This window comes from Neltuma alba, unplaced genomic scaffold (genome assembly GCF_004799145.2).
Source record: "Neltuma alba isolate B1F8T4 unplaced genomic scaffold, ASM479914v2 tig00003410_pilon, whole genome shotgun sequence".
NCBI classification, from domain to species: Eukaryota; Viridiplantae; Streptophyta; class Magnoliopsida; order Fabales; family Fabaceae; genus Neltuma; species Neltuma alba.
In genome coordinates, this window is record NW_021633274.1 from 11,861 (window position 1) to 27,836 (window position 15,976).

At 32.9% G+C, this 15,976-nt stretch overlaps 2 protein-coding genes across 2 annotated transcripts; one reads left to right on the forward strand and one right to left on the reverse strand.

Moving 5' to 3' along the window:
* Positions 1-772: 772 nt before the first annotated feature.
* On the reverse strand, positions 773-3,455 carry LOC114741550 (protein trichome birefringence-like 31). Its single transcript, XM_028929825.1, has 5 exons — positions 3,007-3,455; positions 2,413-2,584; positions 1,994-2,193; positions 1,735-1,881; positions 773-1,332 (listed from the first exon to the last, which is right to left on the reverse strand). Exons 1-5 carry the CDS (start codon positions 3,384-3,386, stop codon positions 975-977), a joined length of 1,257 nt encoding a protein of 418 aa, XP_028785658.1. The 5' UTR covers positions 3,387-3,455; the 3' UTR covers positions 773-974.
* A 2,201-nt stretch (positions 3,456-5,656) lies between these two features.
* Positions 5,657-12,181, forward strand: LOC114741547 (tRNA dimethylallyltransferase 9). Its single transcript, XM_028929823.1, has 12 exons — positions 5,657-5,932; positions 6,961-7,014; positions 7,620-7,662; positions 7,768-7,876; positions 7,993-8,191; positions 8,866-9,097; positions 9,507-9,601; positions 9,782-9,876; positions 10,375-10,450; positions 10,721-10,860; positions 10,943-11,099; positions 11,993-12,181. Exons 1-11 carry the CDS (start codon positions 5,657-5,659, stop codon positions 11,004-11,006), a joined length of 1,383 nt encoding a protein of 460 aa, XP_028785656.1. The 3' UTR covers positions 11,007-11,099; positions 11,993-12,181.
* Positions 12,182-15,976: the final 3,795 nt, after the last annotated feature.

The window sequence follows — 15,976 nt, forward strand, 5'->3', positions numbered from 1 at the left end:
AGATATTCATTTGACAGATGATGAGTCTGAACAAAGCTGGGTACTTGTAGATGATAAAGAAGTCCATTCTGTCCGTCATCAAATGCAAGGAGGATCAACCAAGGTTCTCATTCATTCTCTTTATTTTTGTGTAACCATGTTTAACTTAACTTTTGTGGTGTTTTATAGATTATGTTTGTATTATACCGTTATTAAGATCATTATCCAGTTTTTGATGAATCTAACTTTTCTAGCAATTCTTTTCTTTAACAGAAAAGAATCCTAAACTTTTTTGGTATAAAGAAGATGATTCAAGGGTGATCAAGCAGCATCAGAAGCTTCTCCACCATCTAGATTCTAAACATCTTCAGACTTACAGAATCTACAAGTGTAGCAAACATTTAAAACTGAGTGGGATGTGAACCTTCAAAAAAATGGGAATGATACAGATAAGATTAACTTAATCGAGAAAACTATGTGGGATCTATTCTAATTGCTATTTGACAGCTTTCATGTAACTTGGAATCAATTACTTAGATATTTGGTAGTTTCAAAGGTCGAACTAATTAATGTGATTTTGCTTATGAAATAATTTTATGGATATGTCTTTATTCTTAAGTTGAATATTACTCTTTTTAAATTATTATGATGTATCCCCTGAATTTTTTCCAACTAATTTTTACTGTCTTGAATTTAAATTATCTTTAAACCTCGTTTGGATTCAAATATTGAGCTCTTTGGAAGAAGTAACAAGCCCTCGTTTCCTTAGCAAATGCTAATATAAGTGGCATATAATTATCAATGTAATCTTGTTAGAAATTTGAAGTTCTTCAAGTGCTTTTGAATCATAAGGCATGCCTTGATACTAGTAAGCCCAAGGTCTAGCCTCCTGAAATTTTTGTTATTAGAACAAAGAAAAAGGAAAAAGCTCCAAAAATTTTCTATTGATTGAAACAATCAGTTGGATGAATCAAAATGATTAAAGTGGCTCATACTTAGGTAAGATTCTGAAATGTCGTCAAGAGATGGGCATATAGGATTTGATTCCATATATCAGGGACACCAGGGAGGCACCAGTGGATGCAATCAGCAAACGATTTAGGGTCAGCTCTTTGTTCTTTTGTGAGGAGCTTGCCCTTTCGTTCTCCATAAATAGTAGTGTGGGCATCTTTTCTGTACTCTGATAACTGAGTAATGTTCAAAAGGGTCACATCTATTTTTAGTTCTGCTATTGCCTGCTTTAGCAGCTCCATAATCTCCAGGTTTGATCCGGTGCCCCAATATGAAGGGTCTTGTATTGGATATGACTCGTTGAAGCAGTTCTCATCACTTCCTGGCTGCCATTCCCAGCTCCTGAAGAACATGAAAATCACGGTCAGAAGGACATATTTTCTTTCCTCTCGAGTCTTGACAAACTATATCATTAAACCAAAAGTAAAATATAATGCCTCTTTTTTGCTATCATCACACACACATAATTTAATATTTTTGAAAATTAATATAAACAGCCCTTTTATTTGTTGAGAAATTAAATGTGTCCCCTCAGACAAAAATTGGTTCAATTAATAACGACACAACTCATAACCCGGGTGAGTATGAGTTTAAATTCTATTAGATATGGTTAATGGCCTTATAACTTAGTGCTATGAAAACTCTCCTTTAAATAGAAGGTGGTGGGTTTAATCCTGCTTGTCAGCTCATAGCTTGCTCTTGTAACTTAAGATGTTCATTTTAGAAGGTAAAGTGAGAAATCACCAGAGATGAGTAGGAGACATGGTCATGAAGAAGAGCTTCTGTGTGAGGGGATTAATGTTTGACTCAAGCCAATCTGCCCAAGTCTTCAATGCCAATCTATATGCTGTGGTCACATTGTATTCTTTCACATCGTCTGGCAACCCATACCTGATCCAATCCACAGGCAAATAGATTTTTCAAACTTCATACCCATCAAAACGAAACAGAAGAAGATGAAGAAGAAGAAGAAAATGATTTGCATGAAGAAGCTATCACTAACGTTGCATTGACCAAAGGCTTGTGCATCCACCAAATGTAACTCTCAAACACCAGAATATCAACGCCTTGCCAATGCTTGCCATGTTTTGCTATGGAGTCCAGCCTCACCATCCGCTTATGAACAGTGTGATTTGTTGCATGATCTGAAATCGACTCCACTATGAACGGGGCCCAGTAGTATTCTATCGATGCATCGTACTCCTGCCATGGATAGTTTCCAATGTAAATGATTAAAATGGTATTTTAGGAAATCAATACATATTGCTTACAAGTAATTAACATAACTAATTTTCTTAATCTTTTTACAATGGTTATCTAGCTCCTCGATTTAGAATTGGAGATGTACTATATATATATTTTCAAATCTTGGCCCCTTCTGGTAAATCCTCTGGCTTGAAATGTGGTCACATTGGTACATACCTCAATTTTGAAGATCTTCATGGGTGGAATTCTGTGGAGAGATTTCTTGCCTTCAGGAATTACAGATTGTACCAAACATACCATTGATTCAAACTGGCCCCTTTGTAGCGAGTCTCCTATGAACATCATTCTCTTTCCCCTCAGCATGTCCAACAGCTTCAACGGATCAAATCTGAGGTCAACAGAAGAAAAAAGAACAGTTTACACTCTGGTTCTGCAAGTTCTGGCGTTCTGTTTCAAACTAGTCAAAGATATTCAACAATGAATCACAATTTTTCCTTCCCAAAAAGTTTCATCACTCTGGTTTTAATTCAACAGCTTCATCTTTGCAGTGTTACCTATTTTTGAACCCTTCAAAAATGAATTCAGTTATCTTATCTCATTGATAAGAGGAGATACTTTCCTTACTATTAACTTTTGATTCTTTCATAGACCACTTTGAGCATACCCCTACATGTAACACCAAAAATAGACATCAATCTATGCCAACATCTTATATAGCACTATTTCTGCAAACACAACAAGTTCTGTTATATCACAGTGTCATATATAATATTTATATATTGTGTTCATGTTTTGGGGTTAGTTCATTACCTTGGGAGATTGCATCCATGGGGCTGCCATCTCCAATTCTGATAGAAAGAATCAGGCCTCCCATTCTTGAGGCAAGTGGTCTGCTTCACCAAGTAAGGACAGCTCTGTTCTTGATAAAGAGGATATGACTCATTGTCCCACACCCATTTCCCTTCAAACACATTGCATCCTTCCTTGAGCCGATCCTCGGGCGAAACAACGACGTGTACTCCATTGTTATTCTCCCCATTAGGCTTCCCATAGACCTTCAAAATATTGCTCTGGTTGCTCTTGAAGCTGTCCAAGATTAATCTCACACTCCCTAGAATTATAATGGAAGACAGAACTATTGGGAACAGGGTATGGATCTTTCTATCAGAGAGAGACTTGAAAGAATGCATTGAGTTGAGATGATGGTTGTTGAAGGAGAAATGCGGAGATCATATGCTTGTGTAGTTGTGAATTCTTTTGCTTTGTTGTTGAAGAAACGTCTCCTCTTTTTTTTTTTTTTTTGCCTTTCATTGTTTTGTTTTGTTTCTGGTGATGTTTGAAGTGGGAGATTGCTTGGGTTTGAAGCACTTTTTAAGAATTTTCAACAAACAGTTGGTAGGATCTGGTTTAGGTAATTAGGAGAAGAAGAAGGAAAATTACGGATTAAGTGACGTTGGGACTATTTATTCAGAGAGGAAAAATTAAATCCAAGGATTGTAAAATGGACGAAAAGAGATTCATAGTAATATCTGAGGATATAAATATATATACTACCTCCAATCTTTAATATAAAATCCTGTTTGACTTTTATTTTTGTTCTAAATATAAGACCCCAATTCACTTTGTCTCTCATATTTATATATTTTTTTTTTCTAAAGTTGCCCTTTTAACAATGATAATTCTAATCAATATACTTGATTAGTAAGGATATTTTAGGAAAGACAAAACCTATTTAGGATAAATAACTAACTCAACTTACTTTCTTAATTTCCTCAAATTAGTCAACTGGTTTTTATAATTACGACAGGAGGTAGTATATTTTTCGATTTATGTTGACTGCATTCGATAGTTAACTTTCAAGGCACGTAGAAGTTTTTCCCCAACATGTTACTACATTAGAAATTTGAAAGTCTTTCTGTATTTACAAATTTGCAAAGCATTTTTACAGAGTAAAATATTATTTTGGTCTTTTGAACTTTTTTTTTTTTATCAATTCTGATTTTTATGTGAAATTGTTTTATCAATTTATGGTCCATCTATTTAAACTTTTTCAAAAAGCAATTGATTTTCATATTGTTTAGAGATTTTACGGGAAAAAATATTTTAAAAAGTGTACAATTTAAATAAAGATAAAAACTAATAAAAATGTGATAGGAACGCATTATTAAGCCGCTTACAAGATTTATGAGGTGTCTGGAAACGATGATTTTAAAACTAATTATACATAGTAAGGATGTAAAAATTTTTTTCTCTCAATTTACATAAAAATGCTTTTAATTTTTGTGATTACTACACACCTCACTGTTAAATATTTGATTTTATTTGGTATGTTTTGAAGAAAAGTTGGTATATAAAATATATAAATGCAGGAATGTGTAGTTGAACCACAAAGAACAGGAGAATATATGAAAAGTAAATTAGGAGACAAAAATTATTAATTAATATTATGTATATTTTTACTAAAATATATAATAACCCTATCTATAGTTCCTCACTGTACTTAAAAAAAACATCTTCACGCATGAGTCCATGGTTTTATTATAAATATAATCATACTTTATTTCTACTACTAATGAATTTCTTCACTATTGGGAGAAAAAAAATCTTCACATATATGATAGTATCTCAGATTTTTAATATAAGAGTTAGTTTAATGTTCAATTTAGTTATAAATATAAAACCTTAATTCACTTTGCTATTATATTTATCTATTTTTTTAAAATAGTTCTTATAATAGTTACACATATCAAAATTTTTACTAAATACTACCTCCGGTCCTAATTATAAGAGCTAGTTGACTAATTTGAGTATATTAAGGAAAAAAATAAAGTTAGTTATTTGTAATAAATAAATGTTATTTTTCCTAAAATATCCTTGCCAATCAAATATATTGGTTAGAACTATCATTATTAGAAGGACGACATTAGGTAAAAAATACATAAATATGAGAAACAAAGTGGATTGAGATTTTATATTTAAGATCAAAATAAAAGTCAAACAAAATTTTATATTAAGGATCAGAGGTAGTAGTAGTTATAAACTTATAATTAATATACATCATCAGTAAGCACATTTTTTTTTTAAAAAAAATACATATTTATTACCATCAAATTTTTTATACTCCTCCGGTCCTTAATATAAGACCCATTTAAATAATTTGATTAGATTAAGGAAGTTAAGTAAGTTAGTTAATTATAAGAAAAGTGACACATTTTTCCTAAAACACCATAATCATCTTTTATAATACCTCTTTTACTTGATTATACTTAAAGGAGTATTCATAGGGGTAATTAAGAGAAAATTGATAAATATAAAAAATAGGTCTTATATTTATATTTAGAACCAAAACCAAGTCAAAAATTGAGTGTTAACACGGGAGGAGTATCTTTTATTAATTGTTCCCCTATGAAAGCAAATCATACAATTTCATCTGCTGCCGTTCGAAGGATTTTAAGAGAATATGGTTAACAGTGGGGTGTGCAGTCTCCGTACGCGTTGCCTGCGTTTTCCTCACCTCCCGGAGACACCGCTTTTTCCGCCACTTCGTTTCTCACTTACTTGCCGGTGCCGGCGGGCTCTGGTCACCGCGTCTGCTGTCTCTGAAACGTACAAGAAGAAGGAGACTAGAGAGAAAGTCATTGTGATTTCTGGACCTACTGGCGCCGGTAAAAGTCGGCTTGCATTGGAACTCGCTAAGCGGCTCAATGGAGAAATTGTCAGTGCCGACTCTGTCCAGGTTTGCTGAATGAAGTGGATTAGAGGATGAAGTAGAGGCTTTTTTTTGGGGGGGGGGATTTCAGCTTTTTCCTTTTATGAAGTGAGGGAAAGAGCGATTATTGGGGGCGAGATTTTTGTGTGACATTTGGGTTAGAGGGAAGAGTTGAGAGTTTTCGAGAGCATTGCCTGTTGTTTAGAGTTGGATATTGTGAAAGATGAGTGATGTGCTCCGTGCCTTGTCGCTTTGTGCCTTTGTGTAGTTGTGGGTTCTTGGAAAATGGAAGGTTCTTCCACCACATAAGCATACTAAGTAGTCATTTATATGTTGCTTCACCTCTTAGTTTGGTATTTTGGGCGCCAAGTTATGGTTCTTTTTCTCTATTTCATCAAACAGAAAATGAAAGATTAACTTAATTTTTTAATCCTCACTAATTCGTCAGTTTTCTGATAAAATTTAGCAAGTGAAAGAGAAAAAAAGAATTAGCGTGTGAAGAAAGAAGTGTGGAGTTATATATACGATTATTTCCTCATATTGCACTACTGCAGTGTATTGTAGTAGTAACTGAAAAGTGAGAAACTAGTTTTGCCTTCTGAGTCTCAAAATGCTATGAGATTTAATTCTCGAGAGTAAACCATGGAAAGTGCTAAGATATTGTAGAGAAATTAGAGGAGAGAGAGGAAGAAGAAGAAATCTGGGAAGAAGAACGAGAGAGAGACAGAGGGAGAAGAAGAAATCTGGGAAGAAGAACGAGAGAGAGACAGAGGGAGAAGAGAGAGGAGGGAAAATTCATTCCATTCACTTAAGTGAGTCGCAAGTCTGATCACAACTTACCCAAGCCCCCTATTTATAGGCCTAAGGACTTAGTAACTAATACTAACTAACTCCCTCTTTTCCATTATATTTACATATCAGAAAGCATTCGTATCTACGTGACTACATATATTAACGGGATTTTCTTTATTCATTGTCATCCCTTTTACTTATAATAGTAAAGGTACAGATTTTTCCTTTAATCTATATTTAATCAAAGATGACTTTTATGGCAGGTGTACCAAGGTCTTGATGTTGGATCAGCTAAACCCTCCCCAAATGATAGAAAGGTTCCACAATTTGGACGTAGAATATTCTCTTGTTCAAATATTCCCCTGTTCCTTCATGTTGCCGTCTAGAGGGTCTATTGTAAATTTTTCAATTTTCCATGTCATTTGTTTACTCGAGTTGCCTGGGCCAGTTTTGTGTGATTAACTTTTAGAATTCTGGACACCTTTTTTGCTCTTTCTTTTCAGTAATGGAACTTTGGTTACTGTTTCACTTGTCAAGATTTGCTTTTGGGGAGACTTTTTGCTGTTGGTGATTTCAACCATCCTTGGCATTGAAATTAACATTTTAACTATCTTTTTCTCTGATTTAATTGCTTGAAACAGTAAACCTAAAACATCGATTGAAAAGAAAGAAAAAAGAGCAGACACTTTGTAGAATAGTATATGATATGATCCTTAGGATTTTTTCCCCTTTATTCTGTATGCATTATCAGTGTTCACATTATGTATTAATGAAATTTCAAATGTTAAATGGTGCCAATTCAATGATAATGAAATGCATTTTATATCGACCCATCCATTTTGTCCATCATTTAATAACTGGAAATCTGGAACTTCGTTTGTAGATTTTTATTCTTTTTTTTTTTTTTAATTATTCTTGTCAGGAGGTAAAACATCATCTGATTGACATATTGCATCCATCTAAAGGTATGTTCTTAGGTTCTTCGTTGGGCTGGCTGTCTTTGCTTCAACATATATGACTAGAAGATGCTATTCACTTTTGACATGTTTGAGAAACCTATTATTTATCAGACTACTCAGTTGGACAATTTTTTGAGGATGCAAGGCAAGCTACAAGATGTATCCTTGACAATGGCCGTGTTCCCATAGTTGTTGGGGGAACTGGGTTGTATTTACGATGGTATGTCTTATTTTTTCCGAATGAATTCCTCAGTTTATTCACAGTAAGTTATTAAAATCAGCTAATGCAGCACAAAGATATCTATATGTTATGTTGTTTGAGCTTCAAAATATCAGGTTCATATATGGAAAACCAGATGTTCCCAAAGCTTCTGCATATGTCAAATCCAAAGTGTATTCAGAGTTAGCTGAACTACAGAAAAATGAAGATTGGGATGCTGCTGTGCAGTTGGTGGTAGATGCAGGTGATGCAAAGGCCCAAACTTTAGCAGTGAATGATTGGTATCGATTACGGCGTAGCCTAGAGATTATCAAAGTAAGCTTGCAATTTTTTCCGTAAGAAAATCTAAATGGATCTACCTTGTGTAATAACCATGCTAACTTCAAAAGTCACCTGAACAATGAAGGAAGTGCTCTTTGGGCTTGTCAGCTATCACGGAAGGAAGAAGGGATTCCCTTTCTTTGTTCTAGGCAATGTTTACTATATTCTTATGATTACTACCCAAGAGTTTACCGCTTTTTTATTTTTTCAAAAGTGGGACAAGGGTAATTCTTCATCCTCAAAATCAGTTGTTTTGCTTTTTTTTTTTTTTTTTTTTTTTTCTTTTTTTAATTTTTAATTTCAAGTTTCATTCCGTTCTATACAATTTTGCATACCAAACCGGCTGTTAATCTTATCTATTTCCTTATCCTGCCTACCTCTTTTGCTCATTTGTTGTGCATGATGGCAGTAATGAGGACAAATGCAGTTACATCGCTAGCAAGAATGAGTATATAAAGAAGTACCTTACTGTGGCTCCATTGCCATTGAATATTTCCGAAATTATTAGCTTTAGCTACTGTTCATTATTAATAAACTAATCATACTTCCATGGTCTGTGGGGATGTATATGTCATCTATTATTTTTCAGAGGTCTAGATTATTATGTTCTCTGGGATATCCTTACAATATGCTTTTTATCATTCATTTATATTCTTTTGGAATGGCAGTCTAGTGGATCACCTCCTTCTGCTTTTCGGGTGCCGTATGATTCTTTCAGGGAACTGGGTGATTCTAGTGATACCAATGGTTTTGAATCTTCCGATGTCAAAATTTCTGGCAATTCAGTGGAAGATTCCAAGTTCTCAGATTTGCCTTATGAGTTCATATGCTTTTTCCTTTCTAGTCAGAGGCTTGACCTATATAAAACAATCGACCAGCGGTGTGAAGATATGCTATTAGGTATATGTGATTTGTGAGCCGGAAAGACATTATTTGTAATTCATCAAGGACTAGTTTCAAATAAAGTTCCTTGTATTTTTGTGTTCAACCTCTCCAATAAAAATATGACAACTGCAAAATGATCTGACTGTCATGTTTTTGTTGAAAAATCTAAATAGAAAATGTATGAAAAGTTTATCTGAATTTTCTTTATTCAATTATGCTTCCCATAGATATTGTAGTACATTCTTCTCTGTGGTTTCCGTTAAGCAGCATTTCCTGTATTGGTTATGTAATTGGCCTCCTGTGGGGGTTAATAATTTACAAGTCTTGGTAGACGACTAGATGTTATTAGAAGTTCATTTGTGTACATGCTCTGCACTAACATACGACTCATTCCTTGGTGTCTTGGCTTTTTTTAAAACTGCAGGAAGGGATGGGATTCTGTCTGAGGCTCGATGGCTTCTAAAGTTGGGTCTTCATCCCAACTCCAATTCTGCAACACGAGCAATCGGCTATAGACAAGTATATCGTTTCTTTTGTCTATTTTCATTGAAGTTTTACAATGTGCAGATGATAACTAGTAGACTATCCTGCTGATGATATTCGCAATATGTTTTTTCTTGAGTATTTTTTGTCATTTGGTCACTGTAACAGCTATATAAATTGTTGGATATATTCTAATATTTCCCTATATAATTTCAGGCTATGGAATACCTACTTAGATGCCAACGACATGGAGGGCAGAGTTCAGCTGAAGAATTTTACAATTTTTTGTCTGAATTTCAAAAAGAAACTAGGTAATGGCCTTTGTTCAATCTGTACATGTAATCTTTTTTCAATGGGATTGGCCTAATCAATATCAGAAAAGGATCACCTGAAGTTCGGGGTGATGCAGTTTTGTGAAGATTGCTGTTTTCATAATCTTTTTATAAGTTTACGAGCTTGGCTTTTGATTTGACATATGAACCTACAAATATAAATTTTCCATCTTCCGATGATAACCTTTTTGCATTTCAATGTCGTAGGACATCGGATATTACACAGGCTTGGCATCCTATGAACAAAATTTTGAATGAACGATTTGTTCGCCTGTTGTAATATCTTCTACTGCTTTGATTTAATAAATATTTATATGTGGTAGCTTGTGTTTGACTATTGTGTTTGGAGAGCATTTATTTTCGTACTTTCCCAGAGCTTTGTTGGGCATTCTTCTTGATGTGAATGAGATAAACTGTTGCTGGATTACCCTACCCAGTGATGAGATATAGATACCTGTATTTTTTGTTTCCATGCAGGAATTTTGCAAAAAGACAATTGACATGGTTTCGCAATGATCATATTTACCACTGGCTCGATGCTTCCAAGCCACTGGTAATAAAACTTCCTTGCCGCTTGCTGTTGCTCTATAATCTGCTTTGCATAGTTAATGATCCGCGTGCAACTACTTATATTGTGTTTCGGTAATTGACACTTGTTAGGATAGTACAAGAAATGTTTTTATATAATATTTCAAGTTAATCAATTTTCCCTCAAATTAGTGGTTTCCTTCTGTTTATATCCCCCCTCCCCTCCTTATGCAGTTGTGTTATTTCATTCATATAGTTTTATCGTGGTGATCGTGTGATGAACAACTTGTGGCAGGATGCAATTATTGAATTCATTGACAATGCATATCATGATTGGAGTGGAAAGCTCGTTGTGCCTGAACACCTTAGAATGTCTAAAGATATATCTAATCGCCAAGAAGCTGCTCAACTTAAGTCTTACCGCACAAAAAATAGGTATACTTTCACGGAGACGGAATAATGGTAATAATTATATTTCATTGATGCAAAGAGCTTAACAAATAAGTTTCTTATGAAGGCATTTCATGAAAGATGAAGATTGTTCTCGTATTCTGGAGTGGATAAGAAAGACTGAAGAATGAACCAATGGTCCGTTTCCTTTTGCATTCCCTCACACTGGCCTCAATTTTGACATTATTGAAGAAAGAAGAATGCTGTTCAGATTGCACGTAAAGGTTTGTGCTTAATGCTGTTGCTTAGGCTTAGGTCCTGTTTAAAAGTGCTTCAACTTTTATTACTCTTTTCTTTTATATCCACAAAAACTAGATATCTGTGCCCAATAACATTTATTTTTTCTTGTCCAAATACATGTGCATTTGAGGATGACCTTGAGAGATGCTCTTCATAACTACTGCAGGCTCTTGAGAGTTTCTTTTCTTTTTTATTTTTTTTGGTTTGGGGTTGGGGAATGACAATTTGGGTCCCAAGCTTCAATTTAATTTCGAGGACAAAAAATTTCAAAATTTTACTAAAGGGCCTTTAGGTCCTTAATAATCATATAAAACTCTCAAGTGGGGCATTTAATTCATGTCAAAGTGACCGATTACTAGTGCATATTTTTTTTCATTACCGACTATTATTTTTAGATAAAAAAATCACCATAATAATATTAGGCAACTTTATCGCATAACTTCTCCCTTCTATCAGTTTATATTCTGCGTCTTCCAAGCGTCTTAACAAATATCATAAATTTATTATTATTATTATTTTAATGAGAGTTGAGGCATAAGGATAAACTCTTGGGTAGAGATACATTTAAGGGCTTCAATCTGTGCTTTCAATCATATCTTCACACAAGTTCATATCAAAATGCAAGTGTTTGATACTTCTTGTTAGGAAACGGGGGAGCATACCTTTTATTAGTCTTAGCTTTCCTTGGTATTTTATAATGAGTTACTGCTGAAATCAGGCTCTGATTTGTTGAAAGGTTGAAAGGGCTTTCATGACATTTTCACGAGTCATTGCCAAAATCGGGCTTTATTACTGTTTTGTTGAGAAGTGAGAGAGAATCCGAACTTTTCATTGTAGCTTATAAGGTTGTGACATATCTGTTATGTTCTGTTGTCAGATGCCAGAATCAAGAAACGCTGAAATGTTCAAAATGGAGAGACTGGTCAACAAAAGCTGAGAAAGGTATAGCATGTAGGAAAGAAGTTGATCAGCACATGTAGGCTGAAGAAAACTGATGGAACATAAGGATGATACGTATATTTTGAAGAAACCTATAGAAAGAAATGAATTTGCTTTTTTGTTTTAATTTTTCTTCCTACTCAAGAAAACCAAATTTGATTTTGCTTCTATATTTTATTAGTAAGTTGTCATTAAGGTTATTTTATATGAAAGAAATCTTGATCTATGGATAGAAGTAGGCAGCATGTGTATTGCAGTTGCATATGTTGCCTCCTCCTATACATAGATCAGAATTTTCTTCATATGAAGTAATCTTAATGACAACTTGCTAATAAAATATAGAAGCAAAATTAGATTTAGTTTCCTTACTTGGAAACTTGATGGCATCTTGTTAATAAAATATAGAAGTAAAATCAAATTTGATTCCTTAACTAGAAAGAAGCTCACAAAAATGCAATTAAAAAACAAAAAGCAAAGTCATTTCTTTCTATTTTCTTTCCTTAAATCCATTCTCTTTGCAAGTTTGTTGGGTGAGTGAGTGAGTGAGTGTTACGTGGAAAGCTCAGCACTACGTTGAAGGGCATTACTACTGAAATGGAGGATCCGAATAACCTCCAACTCCAAGACGGTGTTGTGATATTGTCATTGATTACTCCCTCTGTTTACTTACTTTCTATCTACTCTCTGGGTTGTAGACTTAGGCTGTGAAGAAGTCCTGTTTTTGTTATTAGAAAAAACAAAAAAAGTATTCGTTTTGTTTATTCTTTTTTTACCTGGACTGTAGACTTTGGTTATGAAGGAGTCATGAGTGATCCTTTTGGATATAACAACAGTTTCTAAATTCATTCTGCCAATTGACCAATTTATTTAATTAAATAGATTTTTATATTATTGCAGATATTTTAGGATATTTGGGTAATTTATTTTAAGTAATTTTGCATTGTAAGAGATAAATATATAAAAATAGTCCTCGAAAAAGTGATTTTCATTTTTGAAAGTAACTATTAATATAAAATATTGTAAATTGTAAAATATGAGAGTTAATAAAGTTATTATGATCTGTAATTAATTAGCCGAAAAATTCATTAGAAATTTTACTGGAGAAAAAACATGATAAATTTTTATGCATATTGACTTATGTCGCCTGATTGTTGAGAGTGATTGTACTGACTTAATCACCCCTGTTCAATCTTCCATTCCTTCTGAGCATCCGGATTACAGCATTCTGGTTGGAATCCAGCAGATGATGGATCGGGACTGGAAGGTTGAAGTGGTTGTTTGTTCGCGAGACGTGACCACCGTGGCGGAGGCATTGGCCGCACAAGCACGTAATATGGGGATTGATTTTGCTGCTTTTCGTGGTCCACTAGACTAGGGGTCCGTTTGGATTAGTAATTGAAAAGGTAGTTTATTGTCAGTTTGGTTTATGAAAAAGTAAAGCTGGATAAAAACTAAATCGGATAAACTGAATTGGGTTTTGATTGAAATTTAGAAAAGCTAGTTTGTAAAAGTGAGATTAGTAAAAGGTTGTTTAGATTATGATTGAGTAAAAGTAAGTTTGTAAAATTATCAAAATGAGTATGAGTTTTAATAAGTAATAAAACATGATTAAAAAATGATTTTACATAATATAATGAATTAAAATTAATTTAGTATTGGACCTAGATATCCATTTGGTGTTGGATATCTCACTTCAACTAAGTAATATTTTTTTTAAAATACAATTTTTTTTACCGAGAGAAATTTTATGTAATTTTTTTTGTTAACTTGAGACAACTTTTATATGTGAGATACCTCAAAAAGACAATTTTTTAAAAATACACTTTTGTTAAATAAAATTTGTAAATGAACTTATAAGAATTTTACGTATTATAGAATACGAATATCATACATTTTTCATAATTTAAAGTATATTAATTTTCAACAAATAAAATATAAAAAATTGAAAAATTTTTATTCATATCGAAGAAGAGTAAATTCTTACTACTATTTTTCATAACCTGAACTCTTTAGATTATTATATTTAAACAATTTATATTTTAATTTACTGCTTAATTCTAAATTTTTAATTGATTAAACAAAATCAAATTAATAAAAGAAGAAAAAGAACAACAGTTACCCCAATGGTACTCAAATAGCAATTGGTTGATAGAGGGGAATGAACAAAGAGGAAAGGTCAGACTTGGATGGTGGGCCTAATTCTGAAGAACAGTCAACAACTCGTGGGACTGGATACCTTCCAATGGACCCCACCTGCATATACAATTCCAACGGTAAGCCCGATTTGATTTCCATAAGGTTGGGTACAGCGGTGATAGAAGTATTTTTTTTTTTCAATCTGACTTTTATAGAAGTCAGATTGAGTAAAAGTCAGATAGGATAATGTGATTTATATTTGAATTGGTTTTTGTAAAAAAATCAGTTTGAGAAGTTTAAACTTGTTTGGATGATAAATATAAAAATAAGTTTGGATGCAAAATGATTTAAAAGGATATAAATTTTATTAAATAATACATATCTAATATTAGATATATATAATGTGACTATTTTAAAAGAAGTAAGAAAAATAAAATTATTAAAAGTAAAGAAATTTGATTCATTATTAGAAAGAAATTATATATATAATGTGACCATTTTAAAAGAAGTATTAAAAATAAAATTATTAAAAATAAAAAAAATTTAATTTATTATTAGAAGGAAATTGAAAAATACTAAAATACTTAATTAAATATATTACAACTGCAAATAAAACAAGAACACATAATGCTAGGAAAACTCAAAATATTGTAACCTTTCTCCCCATTTCACGTATTCTTCTCACTGTGAAAAGCAAGATCCATCAGCTTTATCCCAAAAGTCCATTTAGACCCAAAAGCCAAATTGTAAAAACAGTGTGCCAAACATCACTTTTAACATAAAAGGAGTTTTTGCAGGTTGAGATGCACATTTGGGATCCCAAATGTGAACTCAAACAGGCCCTACAAATATCAGTTTATGTAAAAATCTATTTCAATCCAGCTTTTTGAACCCAAGTTAGATGACTTATAAGCTTTGCCAAACACCTTCCAACTTTCCAAACGGGCTTATCAGAAAAATAAAATAACTTTTAGGTCCCGTTTGGTAGGAAACATTAAAAATAAAATATAGATATTGTAATTGCAATTAAAAAAAATCATTGAAATAGTATTTAGTATGATTAATTGCTTGTTATATGGAATTGGATAAACCTATAGAGGTGGGATTGAAGAATACTACTTCCCCTTATGGTATTCCCCAATCCCACGTATATGGGTTTAACTAATCCTATATAACGAGTAATCTTTTATACCAAATACTTTTTTAATAGATTTTTTTAATACTAATCCCAATTCCTACTCCTAATTTTTAATGCTTTCTACCAAACGGGACATTACAGTCTTAATTGCTGATCCAAACAAGCACTACATACGTGACGTTCTTCAGCGAGATGCTTCTCAGAATCCTATAATTCTTGGTGCTGACATGTAATAGCTCCTGTTACAAATTGTTATTAAAAAAAAAAAGAAGCATCTAAAATTTTTTTATGGATTTTGTCCCAATTATCTACAACCACAATACATAATACTTACATCAAGTTTTTTAATAGTTATTGTATTAAGTTTTTCAATCCATTCTATTTTTAAAATATTAATATTTAATATTATTTAATTACAAATTTTTATGAAAAAGACACATAATTATATGTAATAAAAAGATTTAACATAGTACGTATAAGTGCTTGAGCTTTATTTTTTCCTAGAACAAAATAGCTTGACTCGACTCGGTTCTTCTTGTTTTTATTACTGTTACCCGTGAAACTGGCTCGTTATTGTTAAACCCTCTGTTCACTTCCTCTCGGGCACTCGTATTTTCTTGCATTTTTGTCGGAAAGTTACGATAGACA

Bases quoted from the DNA above. Each gene is read 5' to 3' on its own strand.
- LOC114741550 (XM_028929825.1), bottom strand. From the start codon at position 3,386: ATGCATTCTTTCAAGTCTCTCTCTGATAGAAAGATCCATACCCTGTTC. The intron at 2,585-3,006 runs GTAATGAACTAA...TGTTGACCTCAG, and splicing joins CATGGATGCAATCTCCCAAG to ATTTGATCCGTTGAAGCTGT. The intron at 1,333-1,734 runs GTGATTTCTCAC...CATGTTCTTCAG, and splicing joins ATGTCTCCTACTCATCTCTG to GAGCTGGGAATGGCAGCCAG.
- LOC114741547 (XM_028929823.1), top strand. From the start codon at position 5,657: ATGGTTAACAGTGGGGTGTGCAGTCTCCGTACGCGTTGCCTGCGTTTT. The intron at 9,098-9,506 runs GTATATGTGATT...TTAAAACTGCAG, and splicing joins GTGTGAAGATATGCTATTAG to GAAGGGATGGGATTCTGTCT. The intron at 10,861-10,942 runs GTATACTTTCAC...TTTCTTATGAAG, and splicing joins TCTTACCGCACAAAAAATAG to GCATTTCATGAAAGATGAAG.